This window comes from Hydractinia symbiolongicarpus, chromosome 11 (assembly GCF_029227915.1).
Source record: "Hydractinia symbiolongicarpus strain clone_291-10 chromosome 11, HSymV2.1, whole genome shotgun sequence".
In the NCBI taxonomy this organism is placed as follows: Eukaryota; Metazoa; Cnidaria; class Hydrozoa; order Anthoathecata; family Hydractiniidae; genus Hydractinia; species Hydractinia symbiolongicarpus.
Genome location: NC_079885.1, coordinates 21,372,203 through 21,396,818, shown reverse-complemented (window position 1 = coordinate 21,396,818; position 24,616 = coordinate 21,372,203). Strand labels below are relative to the sequence as shown.

Below are 24,616 nucleotides of genomic sequence, written 5' to 3'. Positions count from 1 at the left end.
TTAAAAACGATTTCAAAGTCTTTACCAATCTGCTAAAATACGGGTAATACGCGTGCGCAAATACCGATTGTTGGAAGCCTGTGGACAAGAACGCCTTAATGTAAAGACCTGTTGTTGCCACAATCAACAGCTAGTTGAAGACAGAATTAGAAAAGAATTATATACTTCTAAAGCATTCGAACTGTGACCACTCTTTTTAAGGACTTTTGTTAAGTCAACATAAGCTTGAAACTTGTCAAAAATACCACTGCTTAAAATATGGCAAAATTCCAAAAATCATCCGAAAATCCGATTTAAAACTACACGCAATTTTGAACAATGAATACGGGACTTATTATAGAGACTACTTGTTAGCCCGTTGAAAAATCTACGGTTCTCCGTAAATTTTCTCTTTTTTTATATATTTTCAGTAACTTTCTTTAGTCCATTTTTATCCTCCTGTCAGCATGAATAATGAAATTACTCTGCAAGGCACAAAATGAAGCTGCGTCGCGACCATGTTAAACAGGCAAAATACAACCGTTATCTACAAGAAACTTTAAACCCTAAGCATAATTCTAACAGATAGTACTAAATTAACCGATCATAAAGATTTCCCAGAAATTTAAGGGAGTATTTTTAAGTAGTACTCGATATCTAAAGCTTTGGGAGGTATGAGACCTAAGAAATTGGCAGGAATATGTCTAATAGATAAATATCAAAACTCAGTAAGTGACCTAGCTATAAAACGAAACATAAGACAGTTATTAGGCCAAATATGGTCAAGAAAACAGCACGCTAAACACCCTACCTTATTCACAGTTTATGTTGATTTGTTTACACGCAATAATGTCAGAAGGGTTTGGGGACGAAATTTAAAAAGTTCCAATTAAAGTTTATCTCAGCATCACGTGCTATGGTTATGTAATCCTACGTGTCGTGTTACCGAATTTTTACGACGATACGGTAGTTGATTTGTCGATACATCCCATCACCTCTTGCAACGCGGAAATACTAGGTTCCACACTTATATCCGATTTTAACGCAGATAAAACTCCACTTCGCTCTCCAGATACGATTTCCCGCCATACTACACTGTTAACCGTCACTTTAATGTCTGCATGTCGATTGTAGCCACCACTTAGATCCATAATACCGTGTCTAACATGAAACGAAAACTTTGATTTAGTATCAGGAAATATAAACAAAATAACCTTATCTAAATCCATGCATTCTTCAGCTTTAAACTTGAGCGAAATCAAGTAAAACAGATCTTCCATTTTCACACTTCGAATTGTGTGTTTTACCATCGCCTTGTTACTGGGAACATAGTCTTTTCCTTCAATAGTCGAGTAAGCGCAAGTGGCATAGTAATTATATCCGTTCATACTCGTTTGCAGCGAAGCAAGATCTAACAATGCTTTTGACTTTATTTCTCTTGCCTTCATGATCTTTCCATCGATTCGTAACGCAGCTGACGATAAGCGGAGCGCCCATTGTGGATCGTTGTCATTTAATGACTCCTCGGCAGCAGATATCAGCGCATCAATTCCACCTGCTAGCTTTGTCAAACGGTGAGCTTGTTCAGTAGGAGTATGAGGACTCAACTCAGCTATATCGCCACTAAACCATCCCATATAACCGGTAAATAAACTTTTTGACGACCATTTAACCGTTCCGTATAGCTCCTTCAAGTAAGGCTGCTCTTCGAGAAATTTAGGTAGCTTGATACGATTAGCGATCTCGTCTGGATGTAGACCAAGATTCATCATTCGAACGGTTTGATCGTGAACAAGTTGAATTGCATCGCGGTAGTTTGTGAGCTTGTTGTATATAACCTCTGCACCTATCACAGGATCTGTGTGACTAGGTACAAGGTACTCTGGCTTCAGTTTTCTCATTGTATCGATGGAATCTTTCCATTTCTTTAAACTGCGGTAGTGTGTTCCACGTATAGCATATAAATTTGGGAACGCTTTGTAAAAATCATCGGCACAAAGTAGAACTTTCTTGGCTGGCCAGTATACTGCAATTTGATCATCAGTTTCACCTGGAATTTCCATTAACTCAAGATCCATTCCAGCAATATGAATACTTTGCTGTTTTTTGTATAAAAGACGATTCGGTGGAATTAACCTTGAAGACAGGCCATCTAAATTTAAACGTTTTCCTATACCAGCAAATATCAATTTATCCTTTAAAAATGCACCGAATTGATGCATGCTTCTATAATAGTGTGCTTGACCAACTACTCGCATGCTGTGAAAAAACGTATCCACAAGAGTGTGATGCGCCCAAATTTCGACTTCAGTGTCATTGGACAAAAATGATATTGTTCCCATCACGTGGTCCGCATGATTATGGGTGTACACAATGCCTTTTATTGGTTTATCGGTTATTTTTCGAACTCTTTGTATATCTGTTCTGTTGCAAGGACTGATTCCGTTGTATCCACAATAACAACTCCGGTGTCACCGATCAACATAATCGAATTTGCGAGAGCATACCCGACAGCAACATATACATTATCTGTAACCTTTACAACTTTAGGTGGCTCAGTGCTTTTTGTCGGCTTAGGGTCTGTCGTCTTCATTTTACCTTGATGGTAGGCAATCACGCTCTGCGATAGTTTCCATTGTGCATAGTAGTGGTAGCTATGATACAGTATGATGGCCAGTAAAATGGGTGTAGATATTTTTTCCAGCATGATTTACATCTAAAAAGTAAATAATTTTATATTCGAATTGCGAAAGTTTTTACCGTTGATATCGTACTGAGCCCTAGTGCGCTTTGATCCCTTTTCGCATTCCTTTTAGGTTTCTTTAAAAACCTAACAAGCCCTGGGGACGAAGTTCATGTCATGAAGTGAGTTGCATATTTGAAAGTTTGAGCAAAAATATTAAAAAATAACATGGACTCGAAGGGTCAACATCGAGTTGAGACCAACAAGTTAACAAAGAAGCGTTTTATAGAGCAACTAATTTCAACGCACCCGATTTTCTGATTTTTCTGGATCGTGGAGCGGATTCTCCCATAATAGCATTGCGGGGAAAGTAAAGCTAGCGCATTTTCGACGTTGGTTAATGGCGTCACTTCTACCATAGTAGAACTTTTGCAGCCGACTTCTACAGGGATCTGGCTATGTGACACCATTTATCAAATGGCTAGCGCTTTTTGCGAAAATATGTCCGACTTTAACTTTTCTGCGATTCGAAGCGAACAAAACAAACATTCTCGCATGCCCATATTTCATCATCAAATTAAAAAAAGACGTTAAAAACACGATAACTTTCTTACCAAAAATTTTCATTCAATACCATTTATGCAAGAATTTGCTTGTTTGGAAGAAGTAGTTTGTAAAATATAAAATAGATAAAGAAGGGCAAACAAACAACACTCTCCACCGGACTTGTTTTCATAACAAAGTCTGTAATATATGATCCATTTAACAATTCCACAAGTCTCAAAGACACCCTCCTTTATAATGCTTCCTTACCTTTCTATGTAAACTATTTTTTGCTTATTGCATATCCTCGCTTCCAGATTCTGCTCTAACTGAGTCTTTTTTACAGCGACACAGGCCAGAAAATGCCTTGGTAACGAGATTGAACTACTGCTTACAACTGAATTATTTTAATCATTGTGTCGCACTCCTTCTGCACTCCCTCACATTTTTACACTTGAAAAAAGCTTTAGAGGTCAGACAAGCTATCATGGACGTAATTTGATAACTCTTCGTGACCCTTGCACAATTCTATTTTAGTTACCTAAACATGCCCTTTGGACTTTTTAGTGATAACATCCTCCCATGTAATGTCTTTTTTGCAACAGCCACCTTAACATCTGGAAAATTTACCCTGGGGACAAGATTGTAGCGTTTTTGGTCCTTATAACCTAGACACAAACGGCGTTTAAACATGCGAAAGAGTTTCTCGTGGTGTTTTAATGGCACAGATTAAACACTGGAATTAAATTATCAGATTAACCAATAATATATTTTTTATTTAAATATTGGTTGAACTATGCACACAATAATGTTGCTCCGGGTAAATAAATAAATTAATAAATAAACGAGCAAAACAAAGGTCATTAATTTATGAGGAAGGGAGAGTGCGTCCACGTACCATAGTTCTTCTTCTACGATGTTCTGCTGTCTTCAACAACAAAGGTTATATAAATATTTGGAGTTAGCGAGACAAATTTGTTGTTGCTTCTCCCAAGCCAACTAATTTAACGCGGCAAATTAAATAATTATTTTCGAGGTACTGCGTTAATAATAAGAGGAAATAATTTATGATGTAATAATTAGAGGGAAATTTCAGCCAAATCCGCAGTAAATTAGAGAAAAAAGTTTTTCGCTATTTTTTATTTTATTTTTTTCTCTCTTAAACTTTTTTTCACCCTTCTTTTCTACTTTCTTCAAACTTCTTTATCTCCTCCGACGTTCTCTTTCCCATTTTAGGCTTTTAGGCAGATCGTAAGAATATCTTCAGACTAGACAAGGCATGGTAGACTGGGAAGAAGAAGCGTACAAATCAGCGGATGAAGAGATGGTGATGCGAATTCCTTCACTTTTATTAAATAATTAATCTGGAAGGAAGAGTTAACTTAGAGAAATAACGGTAACCGATTTACAAGGTTTTGCGCCAGAAAGTCAGATGAACTAAAATTTTCGATCATAATCACTAACAATCTAAAAGACACGAAGCTTATATTACGTTGTGAATTGGCAAAGTTTATGTTAAATAGCAATCTTCTTTCCAGATCTTCTCTGATATTCTCCGATATTAATACATGTATTTTTGTAAAAATGATAGCTAAACAGTTACTTTGTGAAGGATACATGGAAATAGTATTGGCTGGGATATGTACGACGGGCAAACCTGGGTCTTTCCAGACTGGTCCTATTAACAATCGCATTTTGTCTGTTACCAGTTTCAATTTCGTGTTACAGGACGCATGAAATGTTTACGTAAAAGTAAATGCGATATATATTTTTGCCCGTGAAATAAATCAATCCTATAAATTTTTCACGGCTAACGGGTTGTGCACACATATATAACCGTAAGTAGATAGACAACGTTCAGCTTTGTTTACAAAACGTCTGATGATATATTTACTTTACAAGAGAGTTAAATGTTTACTTGCAACCCTGTTCCCAGGACCCAACAACAATGTAAAAGATGATAACTTAATTTTGCTAAAAATTGAGGAGATAAACAGTAATCAAGTTTTCGACCTTTTTTTCAACTCTTAAAAATCATGTGGACAAATACTGATCAAAATGGAGTTAAAATATTTTGGGAGATTTTAAAAAATAAATAATTTAGATTCAAATTTACAGGTTATTTAGGAGATTCTTGTAAGCCACTTAGAAGAATTTAAGCGTGGCTAACATGGGAGATAAGAAACAAGAATCAAATGGATCCAATGCAAAAAGAATAAATGAAAACCTAATTCATAACGTCAGAAGTATAAAGCAGGAATTTCAGATTACACTCGTTTGTAAGAAACGCACTGGGGATTGTGAGTTGATCAGTTTCGGCTTGAAATAAAATATAGGTATGGCTATTTTTATATACTCCTTGTCCTATTTCTATGTTCTTTTTTTGGAACCAATTATGACCCGTTTTTGTAGACACCAGTATTTGGTAAGAAAAACCCTGGGTTTACGAGAATTTTTTTTTATTTTTTTTCTTATAGTAAACTTCATGTAAAATATACATTTTCAGTAGGAAAATGGAAAGAGTATTAGAAAATTGCGTTTCTTTTTATTGAATTAAAAAAACATTAAAAATAATTCAAATAAAAATAATTAAAAACAACAAAAAAACAGATTAAACAGACTCTTGCATTTGTTTATACTGGCTCAAACTCCCACTACCTAACATGGCGGAATCGTACGCGTGATGTCGCATCGGTTGTGACGGCGTGTCGTTGTTTTCATTCGGCTCTCCATACCCTCCTCCACCTGGTGTACACATCTGGTATAGATCCTAAAAAGTTAGACAATTTTTTTGAATTTTTTTAACTTTAGAAACAAACAAACATCAAACACAGAAACAAAAAGAAGCGTGATAAATCTCATGTTACTTACACCAGCATTGACAGGCACTGATGTTTTTCCACCCAGATTGATAACATGACCATTTGATTTTAACAGAAGATTCAGGCCTTTTGCACCGGGATTTCCGCCTGAGAAAAGAAAACGATTAAGTGTTGGGAAAAAGAGAGATAAACATGAAAAAGATAGCGATTAAGAAATCATATCACTAAAGATAAAATATTAACTTTAAGCGATATGAGCCGACGCGTAGAAAATATATAAAGAATCCAGAACACCAAGGTCGCCCACTACTTAATTTTTATTAGAAAATTATTTGTTGCGGTAAAGTAACAACATTTTCATGAAGTGACAAGGATTTCCCATGGCGGAAATGTATCCCTCAAATAAGCGCCTATTTTCAAAAAAGTGCTAAGCGTCCAGTCTTAAAAAAAATGCTTACGGCCCGAATAAGCGTTCATTCTTAAAAAAAAAAAAAAATAATTACGGCCCGAATAAGCGTCATGTCATAAAAAAATGCTTACGCACAAGCGTTCATTCTTAAAAAAAATGCTTACAGCCCGAATAACCGTCCATTTTTTTAAAAAAAATGCTTACAGCCCGAATAACCGTCCATTTTTTAAAAAAAATACTTACAGCCCGAATAAGCATCTATTCTTAAAAAAATGCTTACAGGCCGAGGTTAAAATGCAAAAAGACGCCCTGCGTTTAATTTCAGTTAAAAAGGTTTAATTTTCATTTCATTTAACTAATCCATTAAACTAGTTGTTAGTAAAAACTTTCACGTTGGAAATAATTCTATTTTCAAAACATTTGCCTTAGCATACTTAGGTCCATTTAAGGTTTGTTACATTATAAAGAACATTATTGTACTAAAATATTATAGGGAAAACATAGATTTGACGAAAAGTAATGAAGTGTTTCGAAGGTCACGATAATTTCTATTTTCACCGTTAAAGTTTTACCCGTATATTTTAAGAGTTTACTACGATTCATTCAAGAAATAAATATTTTTTTTTACCTTGTAATCCGTAGGGTTGCAGAACTCTTCGCTCTGTTAACACAGACAACACTTGTTCCCTGCGAAACAACAACTCTCGTAACAAACCGTCGCCACCGCGATACTTTCCTTCTCCTCCACTACCATGTTTTATCGCAAAACTTCGTAACACGACAGGATACCTATAATTACGGGAAAATGTCGATATTGTTACCGAAAAAGAATGTCGATATTGTTAATGCGGTAACAGTGTTTAATTTTCTCCCTCCCAAGATAACCGATGACGCACATGAAGTTTTATCATTGCACGTCGTGTACATTCTAAGGATGGTTCACCCTTAATCGGGAAATCTGATCATACCGGGCGAGTCTAAGCAGAACTACTTTGGCCTTCGCTAACATATTGCCTGGCATTGCGCAGACGAACCACCTACACTGCGTGCAGTAGTCTGTTGATTTTATGGACCTTGGATCAAATCCCGCTGGATGCCAGGCAGTACGTAAGCGATGCATAAAGTAGCTTTTTGATAACCAATATTTGAGAATATAAAATATTCCACTCTCAGATTGTTAACACCAAAAATAATGATAAATTTTAAGATGGCGAACAACAATAACAACAATAACAACAATAAAACCATATGCCAGCCTATTAAAAGTTTCACGTCAGCAAACAATTGTCCACGTGATATGTTATTTGGCAATATGGTCGGCCACTGCCTCGTGCTGGCGAGAAGAATGCATGTATTCATTCTAATAAAATTTATCTTGAACTCACGCATAAATTGCTTGATCAACAAAAAGAATCTTGAACAAGGAACTACTGTTGATGCTGGTGATTCCTTTTTAATAATTTAATATTGATATTCAGAAATGTTTGTAGTGACACTGGAATCGTGAGATAAACATTTTTGTCTTGTAATTATTTTTTGCTTTAAAGAACTAAAAAAGTGTTGGTAAGTCTTAAGCTGCGAACCACTTCTTGTGGTGTAAATAAAAAATTCCTATTGATAGTTGGTTAATAAAATTTAAATAGAGTTACTTTGTAGCTCGTTGACAATAGCTTACAAATTCAATTCACATATTACCTTTTGAATTTAAAAAAATATTAAGTACAACAAATTATTAAGCTCGAGGTTGCGTTACAGCGGGAAAACTCAGAGTAACAACGAGTAATAAGCGCACTTGAAAATTGAAGACAAGTTTGTTAGATTTTAAATAGTGGTCACACCTCTTTTCAAGAATTTCGGGATCAGTAATTCTTGTGTTTGTCATGTGAGTATGAACACCACTGCGACCTTCCCAAGTTGGCCCCTAAACCAAAGTCATAAAAACAGAGTAAAATAAAAAGAAATTGTTAAATAATGAGACTGGAAAAAAATAAGTTTTTTCTTCATATTAACGTAACAGCTCGGTAAATTTTAAACAGCCTAAGGAAATCAAACTACTTCACTGGATTGGAATTACAAACAACTTACAGCTCCTGATCCACCTGCAACGGTTTCATAATACCCACTTTCTCCATCTCCAAATGTTACATTGTTCATACAACCCTAGAAAACGATCCGTCATAACAGTAAAAAAGAAAGAGAAATCTCTCATATTTTCTTTCTTGCTGTTCACTGGAGTTCCTCATCAACTTCGTAAAAAAAAAGATTTAGAATTATAAAAGAAACTTTGTTGTATTTTGATAGAGAAAACTCTCACAAGCGTGAAAATCCTCAAAACTCTGTGTTATTATTCAAATATGTGTCGTCCAATTTTTACGTGCACTGTATGTGATCTTAAAGGGGGATGCTAAAAAGGATATATTGACTTATACTATAAAAACATCAAAAAATAGTTGAACACGGTGCTTTAAGTTAGTTAATACGCTGTAAAGTGGTGGAAAGTTTTAGCATGTGTTTCACAAAAGGACGGTTTTCAGGTTTACTTTAAACAACACTATCAGAGCACATAAATTCAGAGCTGGTCCAAGTAAGCTACCTACGTGAAAAACTTCTCCTATATCTATCAAACGTACGAGTGACGTCATACCTGGGACGCAGCGCAAGTCTGAAATGCTTTAAAGATGACGTCTACAAGACGTTGACTTGTAAGTACATTTCCACCGACAACCGCCGCTTCATCGTGTGGGCTTATCATGCAACCATGAGGTATGATAACTGAAATAGGTGCTAAACAACCCTGTGATGGAGAGAAAAGAGAAATAGTAAATCTAAAGTCACACTAATAAGTGGTGCGACAGCCGCAAAATTACTGTATGCTTATTTCCTTCTGCATAGCTGTGGGTAGTGGTACGTGAAACGAGTACCTTTTTATTGTATTACCTGGTTAAGAGGAATATCTTTCCCTACCATACAACGGATACAATATATCAACGCAGATAGCACAACAGCTCGTGGCGCATTGCAATTACCATACACTTGTGGACCCGTACCAGTGAAATCGAACACGGCGGAACCCTACAGGTAAAAGGAAGTGCTAGTGAACATTTCAGAATATTTTACTAACTCTTAGAAACACTTACAGAGCCTGAAAAAAAATATATGTTTCTCCATCTCTTAAAACATTTTGGAGCTACACCTGAGCTAAGTCTAAATACATCTAATAAAAAAGACAAATGCTAACCTCGTTTTCGTTGATCGTGACAGTGAGGTTAATTGGTGAACCGTCATCCATGTAATCAACTGAGTGTAAAACACTTTTTCCAGTCCGTAACTACAAATAACAAAAATTAACATTCTGTTGACGCCAAAATAAATAAAACTACTTATAAACCGAATCTCAGAATGTTTATTCTCTTCCATTACGTTTTGGATTGGGAGTCCGAAGCATGCTGTATTTTACCTAATAAGTGCTGCAGTTTTCATTACCAGATTAAACTTCAAAGGACAGCGTTTATGTGGGCGGTGTTCATTTTAAAAACAAGATGAATTAAGATAATTTTTTTTTTTTTTTTAATTTTAACTCTTCGTTCTATCGCCATAATGTGACGTGTCAAAAAACTCTTGAGAACTTGACATTTTCGAAACAGAAACGCTGCACGTAAAAAACGTATATTCTAACAAACACCGCATCATTTAAATGTTTGAAAACTGTTGGGTAAGCTTTGGAGGGTGAGGTTTAACTCTATTCAGGCCCAATAATAACTTCTAAGCTGTACCGTTTAACAGGTTAAAATTTGCTCCCTTTTTATTAATTTTAGAGAAATTTTAGGACAGTCAAAAATCTTTTGTTGTGACGTGACGTCATATATTGTCATGATGACAACAAAAATTACCCACCCGTGGCTTTTCAGAGACCTAAAAAGTCCGGCCTGAATAGTTCAAGTCACGTTTGTATAAATTTCATGCTGATATGAACTCTAAAAGGAACTCTGATTAGTGATATATATAACATAAACAATTGAAAATTAAACAAGCCCACCTTAGTTTCGCTCCCAAACACCTTCAACATACCGCGAACGACATCCTCGGCATTTTTCTAAACAAAAGTTTAATTAGTTTATCAATTCTGCTCGTGCTGTGAAGATGAGAGACACAAAAAGTGGAAAAGTTTCAAACAACGGTATTCATGTTGACTACTGGTAGACAAATAATTTGTGTTGAACGTCAGCAGACATAACTGTGTATAGTGCTTGTCTTCTTGACTCACCTGTATATAACTCATGTACGCTTGCACTATTTCAAGTCCATACTCATCGATAAGTTTTTTAATAAGATGAATACCCTGCAAAAACAAATACATAAATAAATAAATTATATTTATTATGGAGAATTCTACGTCAACTGAAAAGAACTCTGCTGGTGAAAAGGAGCTTAGATGGGGACATAATTTCTGTGCAGGTGGTATTCTAAAATATAACTTTCACAAATCACAAAGAAATGATAAATTTGGATAAGTAAATGTAGACATACAAGGAAAATTTATAAAAATATGGCTTTCTCCGGTAAATTAACGAGTTTTGATAGTTCTATAAACAAATTTACCCTCCACCAGATAATTCCCACAAAAACAGACAGTGATTTCCGTTGATTAAAAAATTTCATTAGTAATGATGGAAAATGTGTAGGAACTGTACTGATGTGTTCACTATAGTTCTAATTTACGACCAGTGCAATGCATTTTACGAGACCACTGTAAAAACGAAACAGCCTTACGTACACCAATGCAATGCATTTTACGAGACAATTATAAAAACGAAACAGACTTACGTACACCAATGCAATGCATTTTACGAGACCACTGTAAAAACGAAACAGCCTTACGTACACCAATGCAATGCATTTTACGAGACAATTGTAAAAACGAAACAGACTTACGCACCTTGTTATTGGCAGCAATTTGTGCCTTCAAATCAGAAATGTTATCTTTGAGATTTCTCGTACCAGAACAGTTGGGGTACTGACTTGGAGCCATCAATTCAGCTGTGACAGCTATACATGAAAGAACAACAAAAGAGAGATATTGAGAGTGAGAAGTAAATTGATCAATAAAAGGATGAGTGAGTGGGTGAATAAATTGAAAAATTAAACAATGAATGAATGAACGAAAGAATGAAACAATAAATAACTTAATGAACGAGTAAAACAATGAATGAATGAATGAATGAATGAATGAGTTGACAAGTAATCTGATAAGTAAATTTAAAAATAAATTAATAAGATCAATAAGAGAATAAATAAATGAATTAATGAAAAAATAAAGACATTACCTTCTTCTTGAAATGTTTCATTTTTTACGAGTTTAAAACTTTTAAACACTGCTCCTTCTTCAAATATAGTTTTTGAATTAGGTGGCATTGAACCTGAAAGAAAAAAATTGCACGTGAACAACAATGCTGCCCAACTCAAAAACTAGTTTGGTTTTAAAATCAAATGTTGTTTCCAACTCAACAACAACAACAAAAACAACTATAACAACAACAACAACAACAAGAACAACAATAACAACGACGACAACAACAAAAACAACAATAAATCTACCTGGAGTGATGCCACCAATATCAGCATGATGCCCTCTAGAAGCAACAAAGAAGACTGGTTTCTCATTTCCTGGATAAAACACCTATAAAAAGTAGAACGATAACACTTCAAAAAAATGCACGGAAAAACGTGTTTAGGTAAAATATCAGTAAAATTGAACTTTCTACTTTATTCACAAAATTCCAGTCATTTGGTCCTTTTAAAAATGACAAGGTAAATTGCATGTCGAGTATGACAAATTAATGGCGTTAACATATATAGTAATTAACACTTTCTAAAGGCGATACGTTTTTCAGCATCTCCCTTCTATTTCAATTTTTCCTGAATATTTATTGAGTCTGGGAAATATTTTAAAAGTATTCCTAATTTTGGACATAGTTGTATACATTTTTTTTATAAGCATAAAGCTTATAAGGATATCTACGCACAAAATGGGTGAGTTTTTATGGTATGCTAAACACATTGCCCACCCTGGGTGAATCCTTCCCATGTGTGATTTTCTTGTGTTATTTTCTTCTTTTATTTCTTACACAATAATATTTAAACTTGTCTTGTGTGTTTATCCCTTTAGTTTTATCGTGGTTCTTTTAACAGTAAAAACAGGAACATTTCATCTTATCCATTAGCTCATAAAATATAAATCAAAGTTTAAGTTTGTTGTTAATTTGTTTGTTTTTGCAATAAGCATAATACAAGCATACTAAGCCCGATTTTGTGTTTTCGCATACCGTAATAACGGATTAGACGCCCGGGCGCTTATTTAAAAATTTCATCTTAAAAGGGGGCGCTTATTGGGCAGGGGCGGTTAATTCAACAGGGGCGCTTATTTATTTATTTATTTATTTATTTATTTTTAGAAAGCAAATTTTCAAAACTTCATTCTCATAACTTTTATGAATAAAAAATAGAGATATAAACAAAAAATAAAGAAATATTAGTAATAATCTATCTTTTATGAAATTTTAATATTTTTATCTACATCTTCATCGTCGTTGTTTTCGTCCATTTTGAGGATTTCATAGTCATAGTAAATATCGTTGTTTTTTTGTGCCGATCCGAATGAGCACAGGGCGCTTGATTTGTCATTTACGGTAAGCATATCCCAGCCAGAATTTGAATTTATCACTTGCTTATTAAAAACACATGTAAAACAAAATCTTATTACAGGAAAACACGTAATTTCTTTATGCAAACATTTATACGAGAATCAAACAGATTTATTTTCAGCATTGAAAACCTTTAGCAGAAAAGAATAAACATACTGGAGTTATCACAGTCAGATCAGGTAGATGACTCCCACCAGCAGATGGATGGTTGCTTAGTATCACTTCCCCTTCCTTCAGGGAATCTCCTAGCTGTTCGATCTAAAGGTAAAAAAAAATCAGGAACAACGCGAAGTTCATTAGGATGAACAAAGTATACTACCAGCTAATGGAAGCACTTTTTAAACAAATGTGGAAATAAAATATAGACATATACTAATTCAAAAAAAAATTCTCTTTTTTTAAATGAAAGGTGCAATCAAGTTAAACAGGCCATTGAAGCCTTCATCTAATTGAATTTTTTTTAAATGCCTTCTCAACTTTAGCCCTTAAAAGGACCCGTTTTTTGAAAAGACCCCTATTTTAAGTCTACAAATAATCGGCTTTGGTGTCTCTGGAAAAGGCCTGAACGGTTCATGTTTGGTACCATCGGCACAATTCATCCTCTCTCATTTATGTGCAGCACTTTTCCTAGTTATAGTGATCCAACTGCGAGGCAGCTTTTGCCAGAACAGTAGCAAGACATATCCTTCGAACGCTATTATTCAGGGCTTCGGTCTCTCCAATCCGTTCCAAAAAACGATGTACCTAACTTAAAACTTTTATTCAATTCCTGTGAAGTCATGTATACTCCCTCCACCAAACTTTTTATTTTCTTATATACATATATCCACAAGCTTACCATAATATAGCCTTACATTTCACAACCTTCTAAAGCTCTGGAAATAATGAAGTCTGTTTAATACTTATTTAAGGAATATATCAACATGCAAGATGCTTATTTAAGGAATATATCAACATGCAAGATGCTTATTTAAGGAATATATTAACATGCAAGATGCTTATTTAAGGAATATATGAACATGCAAGATACTTATTTAAGGAATATATTAACATGCAAGATGCTTATTTAAGGAATATATGGACATGCAAGATGCTTATTTAAGGAATATATTAACATGCAAGATTATAATTTGTTTAGCTTCTGCAATAAAATTTCCGCCATTACTAGAAATCAAAACAACCGTCACGAAATGTCAGCAGTGTCCATAAACAAAAATATGGGAAGTAAAAGTAAAATTCCCGAAATTAGGTTGTATACCTGGTACTTGATAGTTTCTTGCATGGCTCCAAGATGAACAGGTATGTGAGGTGCATTAGCTACCAGACCTCCGTCTGGCCCAAACATGGCGCATGAAAAATCCAAGCGCTCCTAGTAAAAGATAAGTTCAATTGATAAAAAAACTTAACGTATTATTTATTGCTAATGTCTAAAGATTATTAAAAAATTTTTTCATCAGATGCATTGATGATTCTCCTCCTAATCAAAACAAGATAACGGTGAGAAGAAAAAAAGCTTTTAAAGTAACATTGCATTTTTATTTTCCTTTTATAAGCAGTAAGGACTATTTCCCGTAGTCTAATATCTTAATGAGCTAATCACAAATTGTACCTTTTGCCAAGGTCTTAGCCACCACATTATGAAGTCACACTACAGGGGATGGACCAGGAGAGGGAAAACATTTTTCCTAATTCGATTTATAGTAAATTCTCTCCAATCGACCATTGTTGTACTTGAAACGCGGTTGTACCCATATTATCAGGTGAATCGCCTTAGCAGCAGTACGTACATGTGACTGTTTTCAACTGTTATGAGTAAGATCAGGAGTCCTGGTTTCTGAGCAAAATACTCTACCAGTTAAGTTACCACTGCTTAAGTTGTTTTTTTAAAAGTATAACATTGTAGAGTTGCAGCAAGACTGTTTCAAAATCCCGAATTTACAATCATGGACAAAACTTTTGGGATTTTCTGTTAAATCTACCTTTTCCTCTTCCTTCATGTACAAAGTTGAGATAAGCAATTTCAAAATCAACTTTGCAGCAAGGGGGAAGGGGGTCAATATTGTGTAGAATTTTATAAGGTTTTGACTATGATTGTAGCCTTGACATATGTTAATTTCTCAGCACTTGAGACTCTGCTTTTACAGTATATATACAACTTGAAAAAGTTCACGGAACAACAACAACAACAACAACAACAACAACTATAACAGCAACAACAACAACAACAAACCTTGATGTTTGTGGACAATGAAGTTCTTTGCAGCACCCTAAAAATAGAAGGTTACATTAAGTAGAGTAAAAAATACATTTTATCTAACTAAACTTAATGTTTACATTTTTTACCTAGGAGTGTTTACCTTAGAAAAAGGTTGAGTAGAGACATTTTTTTAAAAAAAAATTGCACTACTTAACCAACTACTTAACGAAAGTTATCGGGAGGTTGAAAAAAAAGAAAGCTGAATGAAGCTGAATAAGCCTGGTTAATCAGAGTTTGGTATATCTTCCGTACAAAAATTTGGTACATCTCCCCACATATTCATTTATATTCTTGTGCTTCTTTAAAGTGGTGTTTGTACTAGCCTAGTTAAATAAGCTTTCTTCGAGGATATCTGACCCAGTTTCTCTCAAACGAAAGCTTGGACGCATGAAAAAGTGCGGTCAGAATTCTGACCGCAGAAAAATCGTCACCCAGCGTTATTTTTTCCACCTTAACTATTCTGATTTGTGGTAACAAAAACTATGCAAGGTCTCCTGGCTATGTTTGTTAAAACATATGCAGAATACCCCTAGTAATAGCAGAGTTATGACAAAAGTGTAATATAAATTGACCAATTTTGGTTTGATTTTTTTTTCAATTTTTAAGATTAAATGAAATTAATTTATCACAAGATTTCAAGATAATAGCTATACCTCTACTTTTCCAAATAGAACTTTAACGAAAAACACATTCCAAAGTTGTCAATTTGTTAAAACAACAAAATTTCCATCATTTGCATATATTTCAGGGAAATCGTCATAGCAAATACTATTGTATCTCTGCCATTACCCCATACCCCGCAAACAATGACAATCTCGAAAAGTTTATATAAACTTGAAAATTTTTATTTTTAATCTACATAATATGACTAAATGAAGCTACATCAGACAGTGCGTTAAATTTTTGAGAAAAAAAAAATTATGAATTTTCAGGCCTCCCTGGTTGCTATGTACACCTGTCGCATTCAACACACAGACTAATTTCTTCTTTTCATGACAAAAATTTTTGGATATATTGTTCTCAACTGACCTTCCCATTTGTTCAGCAGTACTCATAAAGCGATGCGAAAAGATGGAGAGCTAGAATGTAAACAAAGCAAGAAATAATAATAAGGTGTTGCAATAAATCAGCATCGGTAGTGAAGTGATCGGTGTGATCAGCTTAAACCACAAGTTACCAGGGGAAGCCATGTTTTAGCTCCATTTTTATATGTACATAGTATTTTTAGTCTGTTTGTACATCCACTGACTAACTACAGATAGGTAGACATCTTACACATAATACTCCACAGGTAAAGTCAAAGAATAGCAAATAGTCAAAAGAAGATGTACCTTGGTTGAGCACAACATAATCTAATCACTTTGCAAAGATATAATTCTAACCTGTATTCTGTCAAGGTTTGTTCCAATAATCTTGTGAGTGTTTCCTGATGTAACCTGAGAAATAAATTTTAAATGCCTAGTAAAAACATTTACATAAAAAAATTTCCCGCAAGTATAATTATCTTATCCACGTAAAATCTTTTAAAATAAAAAATGAAAATAAAGCTTGTAATAAAGAACTTTGCAACTAAACACAATATAAATAAAAAGAGCCATTTTTAAAAAAATAAGAAACAAAAAAATCCACAAAATGCTCAGTTGATTTTCTTGATCTTACATCAATTATTTGATAATAGAAACCAGGTCACACACATCTGGTCAGTGGAATTTACAACTAATGATAATGTTTACGTGCAGAAATGTTAAACGTCAAATAAAATGAGTGCATTGATACTCTACACATGATGCAAATCAATTTATTTTTAGGTTAGGTTTCTCTTAGCACAATATTTTAAAAGGTGTTACCTTAATTCTGACATCTCCGTGTTTTGTTATGCTAGCTACACAGCCTGGTTCAACAAGGATTGTACTAACAAAATAAAAACAGTTAGAATTCAGTCAAACCTGCAAATATCCAACATTCTGTACTTTACCTAATAGCAAATAATATCTTTACTAGTTGTTACCCGTGGGAAAATCACCAGGGACGTCCGTTTTCATGTTTTCATGTTCCTGTTGCACGACACTTTTCTTGCAGATGGAGAGCATACTGTACTTTATCCCATGAAAATTTATCTTTATTACCCGAGTAAGAAGGCTATATTTATATTTTTAAAAAATTACAAAATGTGATTAGTTAGAGCTCATGTCATAGGTGGTAATTATTCTCCGGTATTGCCTGCAACAACTCTAACTTTGTTTAAAGTTTAAATGTGTTAGCATTGAATGTAAAAAAAAAAACACGGAAAATGTTCACAAGTGCAACACAATAGTGACAGACAATATTCCATTTATACTTTTTATTCCAATCTCAGTAAGGACATATAAGGAGTAATCCTTATACCCCACTTCTACTGTTCTATTTCTTTATAGTAAGTACAATAAATCCAAGAAAAAAGGAAAAAATATTTCTTTGAATCAAATGGATTATTACTTCCTAATTCCTCATAACTGTACAAATTGACACTTTTAATTCCCTATGTATTGCATGCATAAGTTTGGCTGTATGGGGTTTGAGGTTGGCATATATCTTACGTCAATTGATTTTTCAACTGTATCAGCTGTATTTTTTAATTGTTAAGATTAAAATGATCTACATGTTAAACTATAAACAGACATTAAGGGTCTTGTGTGTTATGTAACATCATCAAAACTCCCAGTTTCAAACTAACACAAAAACAACAACAACAACAACAACACAATTTACCTGTTCTGATCAATGATTATGGAAGGCCCTTCAACTACATGTCCAGCCATCAATTTGTTCAAAAAATATACTTTTGTTTGTAAATATGCATCGTCAAAGTAGCACTGTGTAACCTGGAAACAAAAAGTGAAATATGCTACATATGAAAAAAGTAAAAAAGAACAGACCACAAGCAGGAAACATGTCTCTCAATAAAAGATTTCCAGATAAAGTAATGCGTTATGTGTCCACATTTTTTTTTCAATGTTCCAGACTGCGTGTTAATCAAGATAATGTTAAAAATTGAATACTCAAGTCCCAAAATGAAACTGTGTCAGAATTTCCTTTTAGGACTTTTTCTTACAATTTTTTTGTATTACTTCAAAAGGCAAGCATGCACCCAGGCCTTTATTTAAACTTGGGATTTCTATCTGGGGTGTTCAGGGTTCTTACTTGACAGGATAAAACTTTAAATATTTTTTTCTAACAAAGAGATTTTTACCAGGATTAGTATCGTGAAAAAATAACTAACATCAAAAAGAATACCTTCTCTACATGAGGTGGCTCAGTCGCTTGTGGTGCTTCTTTAATTAATGGAACTTTAGACATTGCAGAGGCTCGAACAATAATGTCATCAATTATAATGGACCTGTCTTCAATAACAAATCCAAATTCCCTTTTATACCTAGTAGGATATATGCTATTCAATCATCAGAAGATTTCAACCAGCACAAATAAACTATAACAATGATTTAACAATAATACATCTAAAAATTCAAACATAAATTCTTAGCAGTTCATAGTCGTAAGTTTATCATGGCAAATTTTAAAACAATTTTTATGGTCCATTTTATTTGAAATAGACAACTGGAAAAAATATATAATTTGTTGCGCTGCCACATGTAGAAAGACAGTGGCAGTACATAATGTTTATAAAAGTGATTGTCTTGGTTTCTTTGCAACATAGAAATACTGGAGAGATCAGTGTTGTACAGAAGATACAAAATAAAGCTCAGCTCGAAAGATTACAAAATGCCCATCTCAATTTCATTTCAAATTTCTCATGAGTAAGGTCTAAAGACAAACTTAGATTGAACACAAATTCAATATTGATATACACCTTTTGGTAATGTAAAAAAAAGTAAAGCATATACCTTTGAAGGAATGCTTGTTGAAAATCGCCATACTTAAAACCATCTTCGGAAACCTACATGCAAATACATATATTTGAAAATATATTTGAAAAAAAAATATATTTGAAAATCTAAATCCCCCTCCCCTCCTTATATACCTCTTTAAGGAGCATTCATCCATGTAGACACCTTTGTTGTGTATTTTTTAGCTTTCCCTTCTCTGTACTCAACCACAAAAGCATCTGCTACAATCGTTGCCAAAAGTGTTGAGACATTTTTTTAAATTTCGAATTATTTCCACAATCACCCCCGCACCCTCCTTACAATGTTGCACTCAGGTTTTTAAGATAGAAGTTTGCTCATATGACTCTTCAACATTGTGTAAAAGGAAAAGGGAATAAAAAGGATCGTAATTCTATATTTATTGCCTTTTTTGCCACTAATGGTCAGTTTTTGGATTTGTCTCAACTACTTTTGGCAACGATTTTAGGTCGTACATGCAAATTCAGGGAAGAGACTATAGCACCTTAAACACCAAATTTAATAGAAAAAAACCTTAGGGTAGAAGGGGTTATTTCTATCAGAAGCGACATTCAAATCTGAATGCTCCATTTACCATTTCTTTGATATTCTGGGGCAGTCAGAGTTGAATCTGGATAAATTCCTTGACTAGCTATTTACTTGGAGCACTTAGAATTAATGATTAGACTTAATACTGTCAACCCATTTCTTTGGCGCACTATTTTATTAGTGAGAAACCATTTTGAATATTTTTTTTAATATTTTACATAAATTAAAAAAAAACATAAAAAAAGGACAACGTCGCATGCAGACAAAACTTAATGATAAAATTGAGATTTGAAAATAAATTTGAAAGCGAATGAAAAATGTCAGGTAATACAGCAACCAATGGCAAGACTACATCAATTATATCTTTATTTCCTTTCTTTTATCTTCTTCTTTTTCACTAAAAAGGCAAAAAGCCTAGCATTTTTGCTTTTGGTTCAGCCATATTTGTTTAAAACAAAGCACAGTCTACAATGGTTTCATTATTATGCAAAAATCTCAGGTATGAAAGAAATATCCCTTTGAGAAAGAAATTTGAACACATACTAACGAATAACTATGTTTTCTAGAACAATAACATAAAGATAAAATAAAAGCAGTGAAAAATATGTATTATTTCTTGCACATTCTCTGTATAAGGTGCTTTGAAAGCAAAAATTTTAATTTTTTTCTAATTTGATCTTTATTTCAAGCTTTATTTTTTCATCCATGCAAAAGCTGTTATTGAGGTATATATAACAGGGATATTACGCTTCTGAAGCAATCCATAACATACCCAGGTACCACACTCTCCTCTGAGCACTCTTTACACATAACCTTTTTACATGCCCATGCATTTGCGAGTTATTCCTTTCATAAAGCTATATTTTATTTACGATGGTCAGCTATTTTCAAAAGAGAAATACCTTGTGATTTTCATCTGAAACAAGAATTGCAACACTGGTGCCGACATATTTCATATTTAATCGTGGTTCAACAGATATTTGATCTCTAAAAAAATATCAAACTTAGCTTTGGCATTTCATGGTAATCTTTAAACAAACAAAAAAACCTAAAGTCAGTCTCGGTCATAATAAAACGATTTAAAAACAACAACAACAACAGTAACAACAACAACAAAATAAAACAGACGAAAAACAAATTTATCAAAAAGCATTTTTTAAAAGGATATTTTATAGAAGATTAGGCAAAGAATAAAGAAGTACTCTGCGAATCCTTGAGATTTTAAATCCTCCACACAATCTGCAGTAAGCTTGTCAATTCTTTCAGCAATGGCGTCATAAAACTCTACAGAAAAAATGGAGATAAAAATATCCAAAACTTATTAACACATAACACAAACTTGTGAGTCTACGACATGACAAAAGTAACAACCTTTCTCATAAACAAACGCAGAGGATTCTTGTTTTTCGCAAGTAACATCAGCCAGTGCAATACCATAAGCTGATAAAATACCAGAATACCTGAATGCAATTTTTTTAGAAATTATTTAAAGCATACCATGACTGGGCAACAACCCCATTGGTCTAAATTTGCATTTGAAAAAAAGGTGAATTTAAAGTCGTTTCATCGAAAAGCTCAAAAACTTTATAGTTATAAAAACTTCAATGATTTATTGTCAGAAGACATTTATGGTGTTAAAATTTCATTGATTCAAGACACAAATACAATAAACTTCTTTTCAGTTCTTCAACTGTTGTTCTCTATCCCTTTCAGAAGCTTTTTGGTTTGGTTTGGCAAGCACTATGTGTATTCGAATTATCACTAAATGTGATAATTCGAAATCTTATTTTTTTGTGTTCAGTAATGAAATGTTTATAAAAAAATGCTTACTTGTGAATAAATATATCTGACATGCCTAAAGCTTTAGCTATTGCGCATGCGTGTTGTCCTCCCGCACCACCGAAACACGCTAACACATGCTTTGATGTATCAAATCCTCGTGCTTCAGTCAAAACTCTAATAGGTTTGCACATTGCTTCATTCGCAATATCAATAAAACCCATTGCAATAGCTTCGACAGATTTGTTGTGGGTAAGATCAAATGCATGAATCTAAATTTGAGAGCAAAAATGTTTTTAAAAGATTACGATGACGGTAAAATAATTTTAAAAAGTACTTTAGAAAAAAACTGTTAAAAAGGATAGAAATAGATCTCGCTTTAACAGGAATTTTAACACAGAGGGTAAAGAAAATAATTATAATAGATAGAAACAACGTAGAAAAAATATTTGTTAAAATGTACCTCAGTAGATAATTTTTCAAATGCTTTATAGGAACTTGCTCTGTCTAATGGTTGATTTTGATTGGGTCCAAAAATATTTGGAAAGAATCTAAAAGTACAAAACATACATGGAGAAAATTATGAAAATATAATATTAATGAATCAATTTTTCAATTTGTAGATAACAAGCAATGTAACACATTATTAGGATTAGTTGACAAATATTATATTACGCACTCTGGTAAGATTCGTCCAAGAACTAGATTTGCATCTGTAACAGCTAAATATCCATCTATGAAATAATATTTTTTAAAACCATAATATATATCATGTAGACTTAAACCAAGGCTTTTGGATTTTACCAAGGATAAATTACACCTTGTGTTCGGAACACATAATAACTTGTCAAATAGAATTACTGTAGTAAATAGCCGAAATCATGTTTGTTAGAAATAGTTACAGTTGCGTAGTTAAATATATGCATAATAAATTAACTGATAACATTCACTATTATAACTATTAATTAGAACTATTCTAAGTGTTAACTATTCATCATCATCATCATCATTCTCGGCTTAACTATTCTAAGTGTGATTTTGATAGATTAGCTACAAAAATTATACTCAAGTTTCAGTGCGTTCACCTGTCTTGGTAACAAAACTTACACTTTATTTAACTTATCATATAATTTGAGTTATCTTTTGTTGAAGTCACACTGAACACTTAAGTTAGGGTGACACAAGGGATTTTTTCCATGTGCATACAATGCAACTTGATGCTTCGCGCATGCATGCAAAAGACCCATTGTGTCCCATTACTACACAATTTGCTGCAACACACCAAAAAGTCCCTGGGAACAATAAATGTTATTCTATTTTGTAGCAGGGACAACTGTTGTCGTAGGGAAAAATTTTGTGCTGACAACAATTTTTCGAAATGTTCATTCTGTCACCACCTTGTGCAGGTTCTTGCAACACATTTTTGCATCATATTCTTCATTAAACAATCAAAAACACTCATATGATCATTTAAAAATGATTTTCCCATGCGCATACAATGCAACATGATGCTTCGCGCATGCATGCAAAAGACCCGTTGTGTCCCATCACTACACAATTTGTTGCAACACACCAAAAAGTCCCTGGGGAAAATAAATTTTATTCTATTTTGTAGCAATTGTTGTCGCAGGGAAAAATTTTGTGCTGACAACAATTTTTTGAAATTTTCATTGTGTCACCACCCTGTGCAGGTTCTTGCAACACATTTTTGCACCATATTCTTCATTAAACAATCAAAAACACTCATGTGATCATTTAAAAATGATTTTTTCCATGCGCATACAATGCAACTTGATGCTTCGCGCATGCATGCAAAAGACCCGTTGTGTCCCATCACTACACAATTTGTTGCAACACACCAAAAAGTCCCTGGGGACAATAAATTTTACACTATTTTGTAACAGGGACAACTGTTGTCGCAGGGACAAATTTTGTGATGACAACAATTTTTTGAAATGTTCATTGTGTCACCACCCCCTGCGCAGGTTCTTGCAACACATTTTTGCATCATATTCTTCATTAAACAATCAAAAACACTCATATGATCATTTAAAAATGTTTACATTCAGCATATGACTCTTGATTTCTTTAAGTAAGAGGCTGAAAAAAAAGTTGAGTATTTACCCTCATTCATAATATTACCTGTGAACTCTTGCTGCATAGTGATAACAGCATAGTTGTTTGGCCTATTACCTCTCAGAGATAGATATTTAAAGACAGTCAACTTTTAGATGGTACGTTTTCCTGCCAGGAACCTTATTATTAATACGTTTCCAGATTCACGTTCTCGGTCGACAAAGCTGTTAGGTGATTCTAATTTTACTTGATTGTAAAAAATGTTTGTTGGTTTTTATGGTGGCTACATACACAATATTTTCAGGTGCATGGAATGCAATAAGTCTTGTTGCATACACATGAACAAAGTTCCTTGTGCCGACCTAGCTTTACAAACACATGCTCCTTCACTTATTTAAGAAAAGCTACGGAACTCAAGGTGGATTAGCTACAATGCAAACATTTAACTAATTTTTACATAATTAACTGTTAGCCTGACTTGAGCTAATTTAGCTTGCTAGTTCATTTGAACTTTAAAAAGTAAGTAACATTTTAATTACTTAATGGTTAGAATTTAATTCCCAAGTTAAACAATTAAAAAAATGTGGGATTTAGATTATGCAGGCCCAAAAAATAATAAAATAATAAAATAATGTAACAATGCAAGAAGAGCTATGTTTTCTTCTAATATTTACCAAAACAAATATATGTGATTGGTAACAAACACTTAGTGAAATTTAGTGTTTAACCCTATAGCGCTAATAAAATTTTGTTGAAATGATATTCACGTTAAGACAATAATAATAATAATTAACGTTAAAATAAGTTGTTATATTAGCAGTTGTTCATGTTGAAAAAATCAAAAGGAATTTACAAAATATTGGATAATTTAGTTTCTAGTGTTCTCTTTGTGTCTTGCTTTATTCCTTCAAGCTGCAAGGTGCACATGGTGAATGGC

At 33.6% G+C, this 24,616-nt stretch overlaps 2 protein-coding genes across 2 annotated transcripts in view; both read right to left on the bottom strand.

Annotated features, from left to right (window-relative positions):
* Positions 1 to 746: 746 nt before the first annotated feature.
* LOC130614709 (linear primary-alkylsulfatase-like) lies at positions 747 to 3,730 on the bottom strand. The gene is given in 3 exon segments (XM_057436148.1): positions 747 to 2,372; positions 2,375 to 2,695; positions 3,277 to 3,730. Coding segments are annotated over 2 exon segments (1,752 nt in total). The 5' UTR covers positions 2,687 to 2,695; positions 3,277 to 3,730; the 3' UTR covers positions 747 to 932.
* Positions 3,731 to 4,952: 1,222 nt separating this feature from the next.
* LOC130613834 (5-oxoprolinase-like) overlaps positions 4,953 to 24,616 on the bottom strand; it is a 30,038-nt gene continuing 10,374 nt past the window's right edge. The window contains exons 14-41 of the mRNA XM_057435182.1: positions 22,283 to 22,337; positions 22,067 to 22,154; positions 21,655 to 21,875; positions 21,196 to 21,284; positions 21,027 to 21,108; positions 20,727 to 20,811; positions 19,276 to 19,328; positions 18,668 to 18,806; positions 18,143 to 18,255; positions 17,242 to 17,305; positions 16,777 to 16,830; positions 16,424 to 16,473; positions 15,368 to 15,404; positions 14,396 to 14,506; positions 13,294 to 13,395; positions 12,032 to 12,113; positions 11,761 to 11,853; positions 11,373 to 11,482; positions 10,701 to 10,775; positions 10,473 to 10,529; positions 9,675 to 9,764; positions 9,374 to 9,508; positions 9,081 to 9,230; positions 8,522 to 8,596; positions 8,275 to 8,357; positions 7,065 to 7,225; positions 6,077 to 6,174; positions 4,953 to 5,975 (exon numbers count right to left, since the gene is read on the bottom strand). Of these exons, the coding sequence (XP_057291165.1) occupies positions 5,817 to 5,975; positions 6,077 to 6,174; positions 7,065 to 7,225; positions 8,275 to 8,357; positions 8,522 to 8,596; positions 9,081 to 9,230; positions 9,374 to 9,508; positions 9,675 to 9,764; positions 10,473 to 10,529; positions 10,701 to 10,775; positions 11,373 to 11,482; positions 11,761 to 11,853; positions 12,032 to 12,113; positions 13,294 to 13,395; positions 14,396 to 14,506; positions 15,368 to 15,404; positions 16,424 to 16,473; positions 16,777 to 16,830; positions 17,242 to 17,305; positions 18,143 to 18,255; positions 18,668 to 18,806; positions 19,276 to 19,328; positions 20,727 to 20,811; positions 21,027 to 21,108; positions 21,196 to 21,284; positions 21,655 to 21,875; positions 22,067 to 22,154; positions 22,283 to 22,337 (2,711 nt within the window). The 3' untranslated portion in view covers positions 4,953 to 5,816. The remainder of the gene's footprint in view (positions 5,976 to 6,076; positions 6,175 to 7,064; positions 7,226 to 8,274; positions 8,358 to 8,521; positions 8,597 to 9,080; positions 9,231 to 9,373; positions 9,509 to 9,674; positions 9,765 to 10,472; positions 10,530 to 10,700; positions 10,776 to 11,372; positions 11,483 to 11,760; positions 11,854 to 12,031; positions 12,114 to 13,293; positions 13,396 to 14,395; positions 14,507 to 15,367; positions 15,405 to 16,423; positions 16,474 to 16,776; positions 16,831 to 17,241; positions 17,306 to 18,142; positions 18,256 to 18,667; positions 18,807 to 19,275; positions 19,329 to 20,726; positions 20,812 to 21,026; positions 21,109 to 21,195; positions 21,285 to 21,654; positions 21,876 to 22,066; positions 22,155 to 22,282; positions 22,338 to 24,616) is intronic.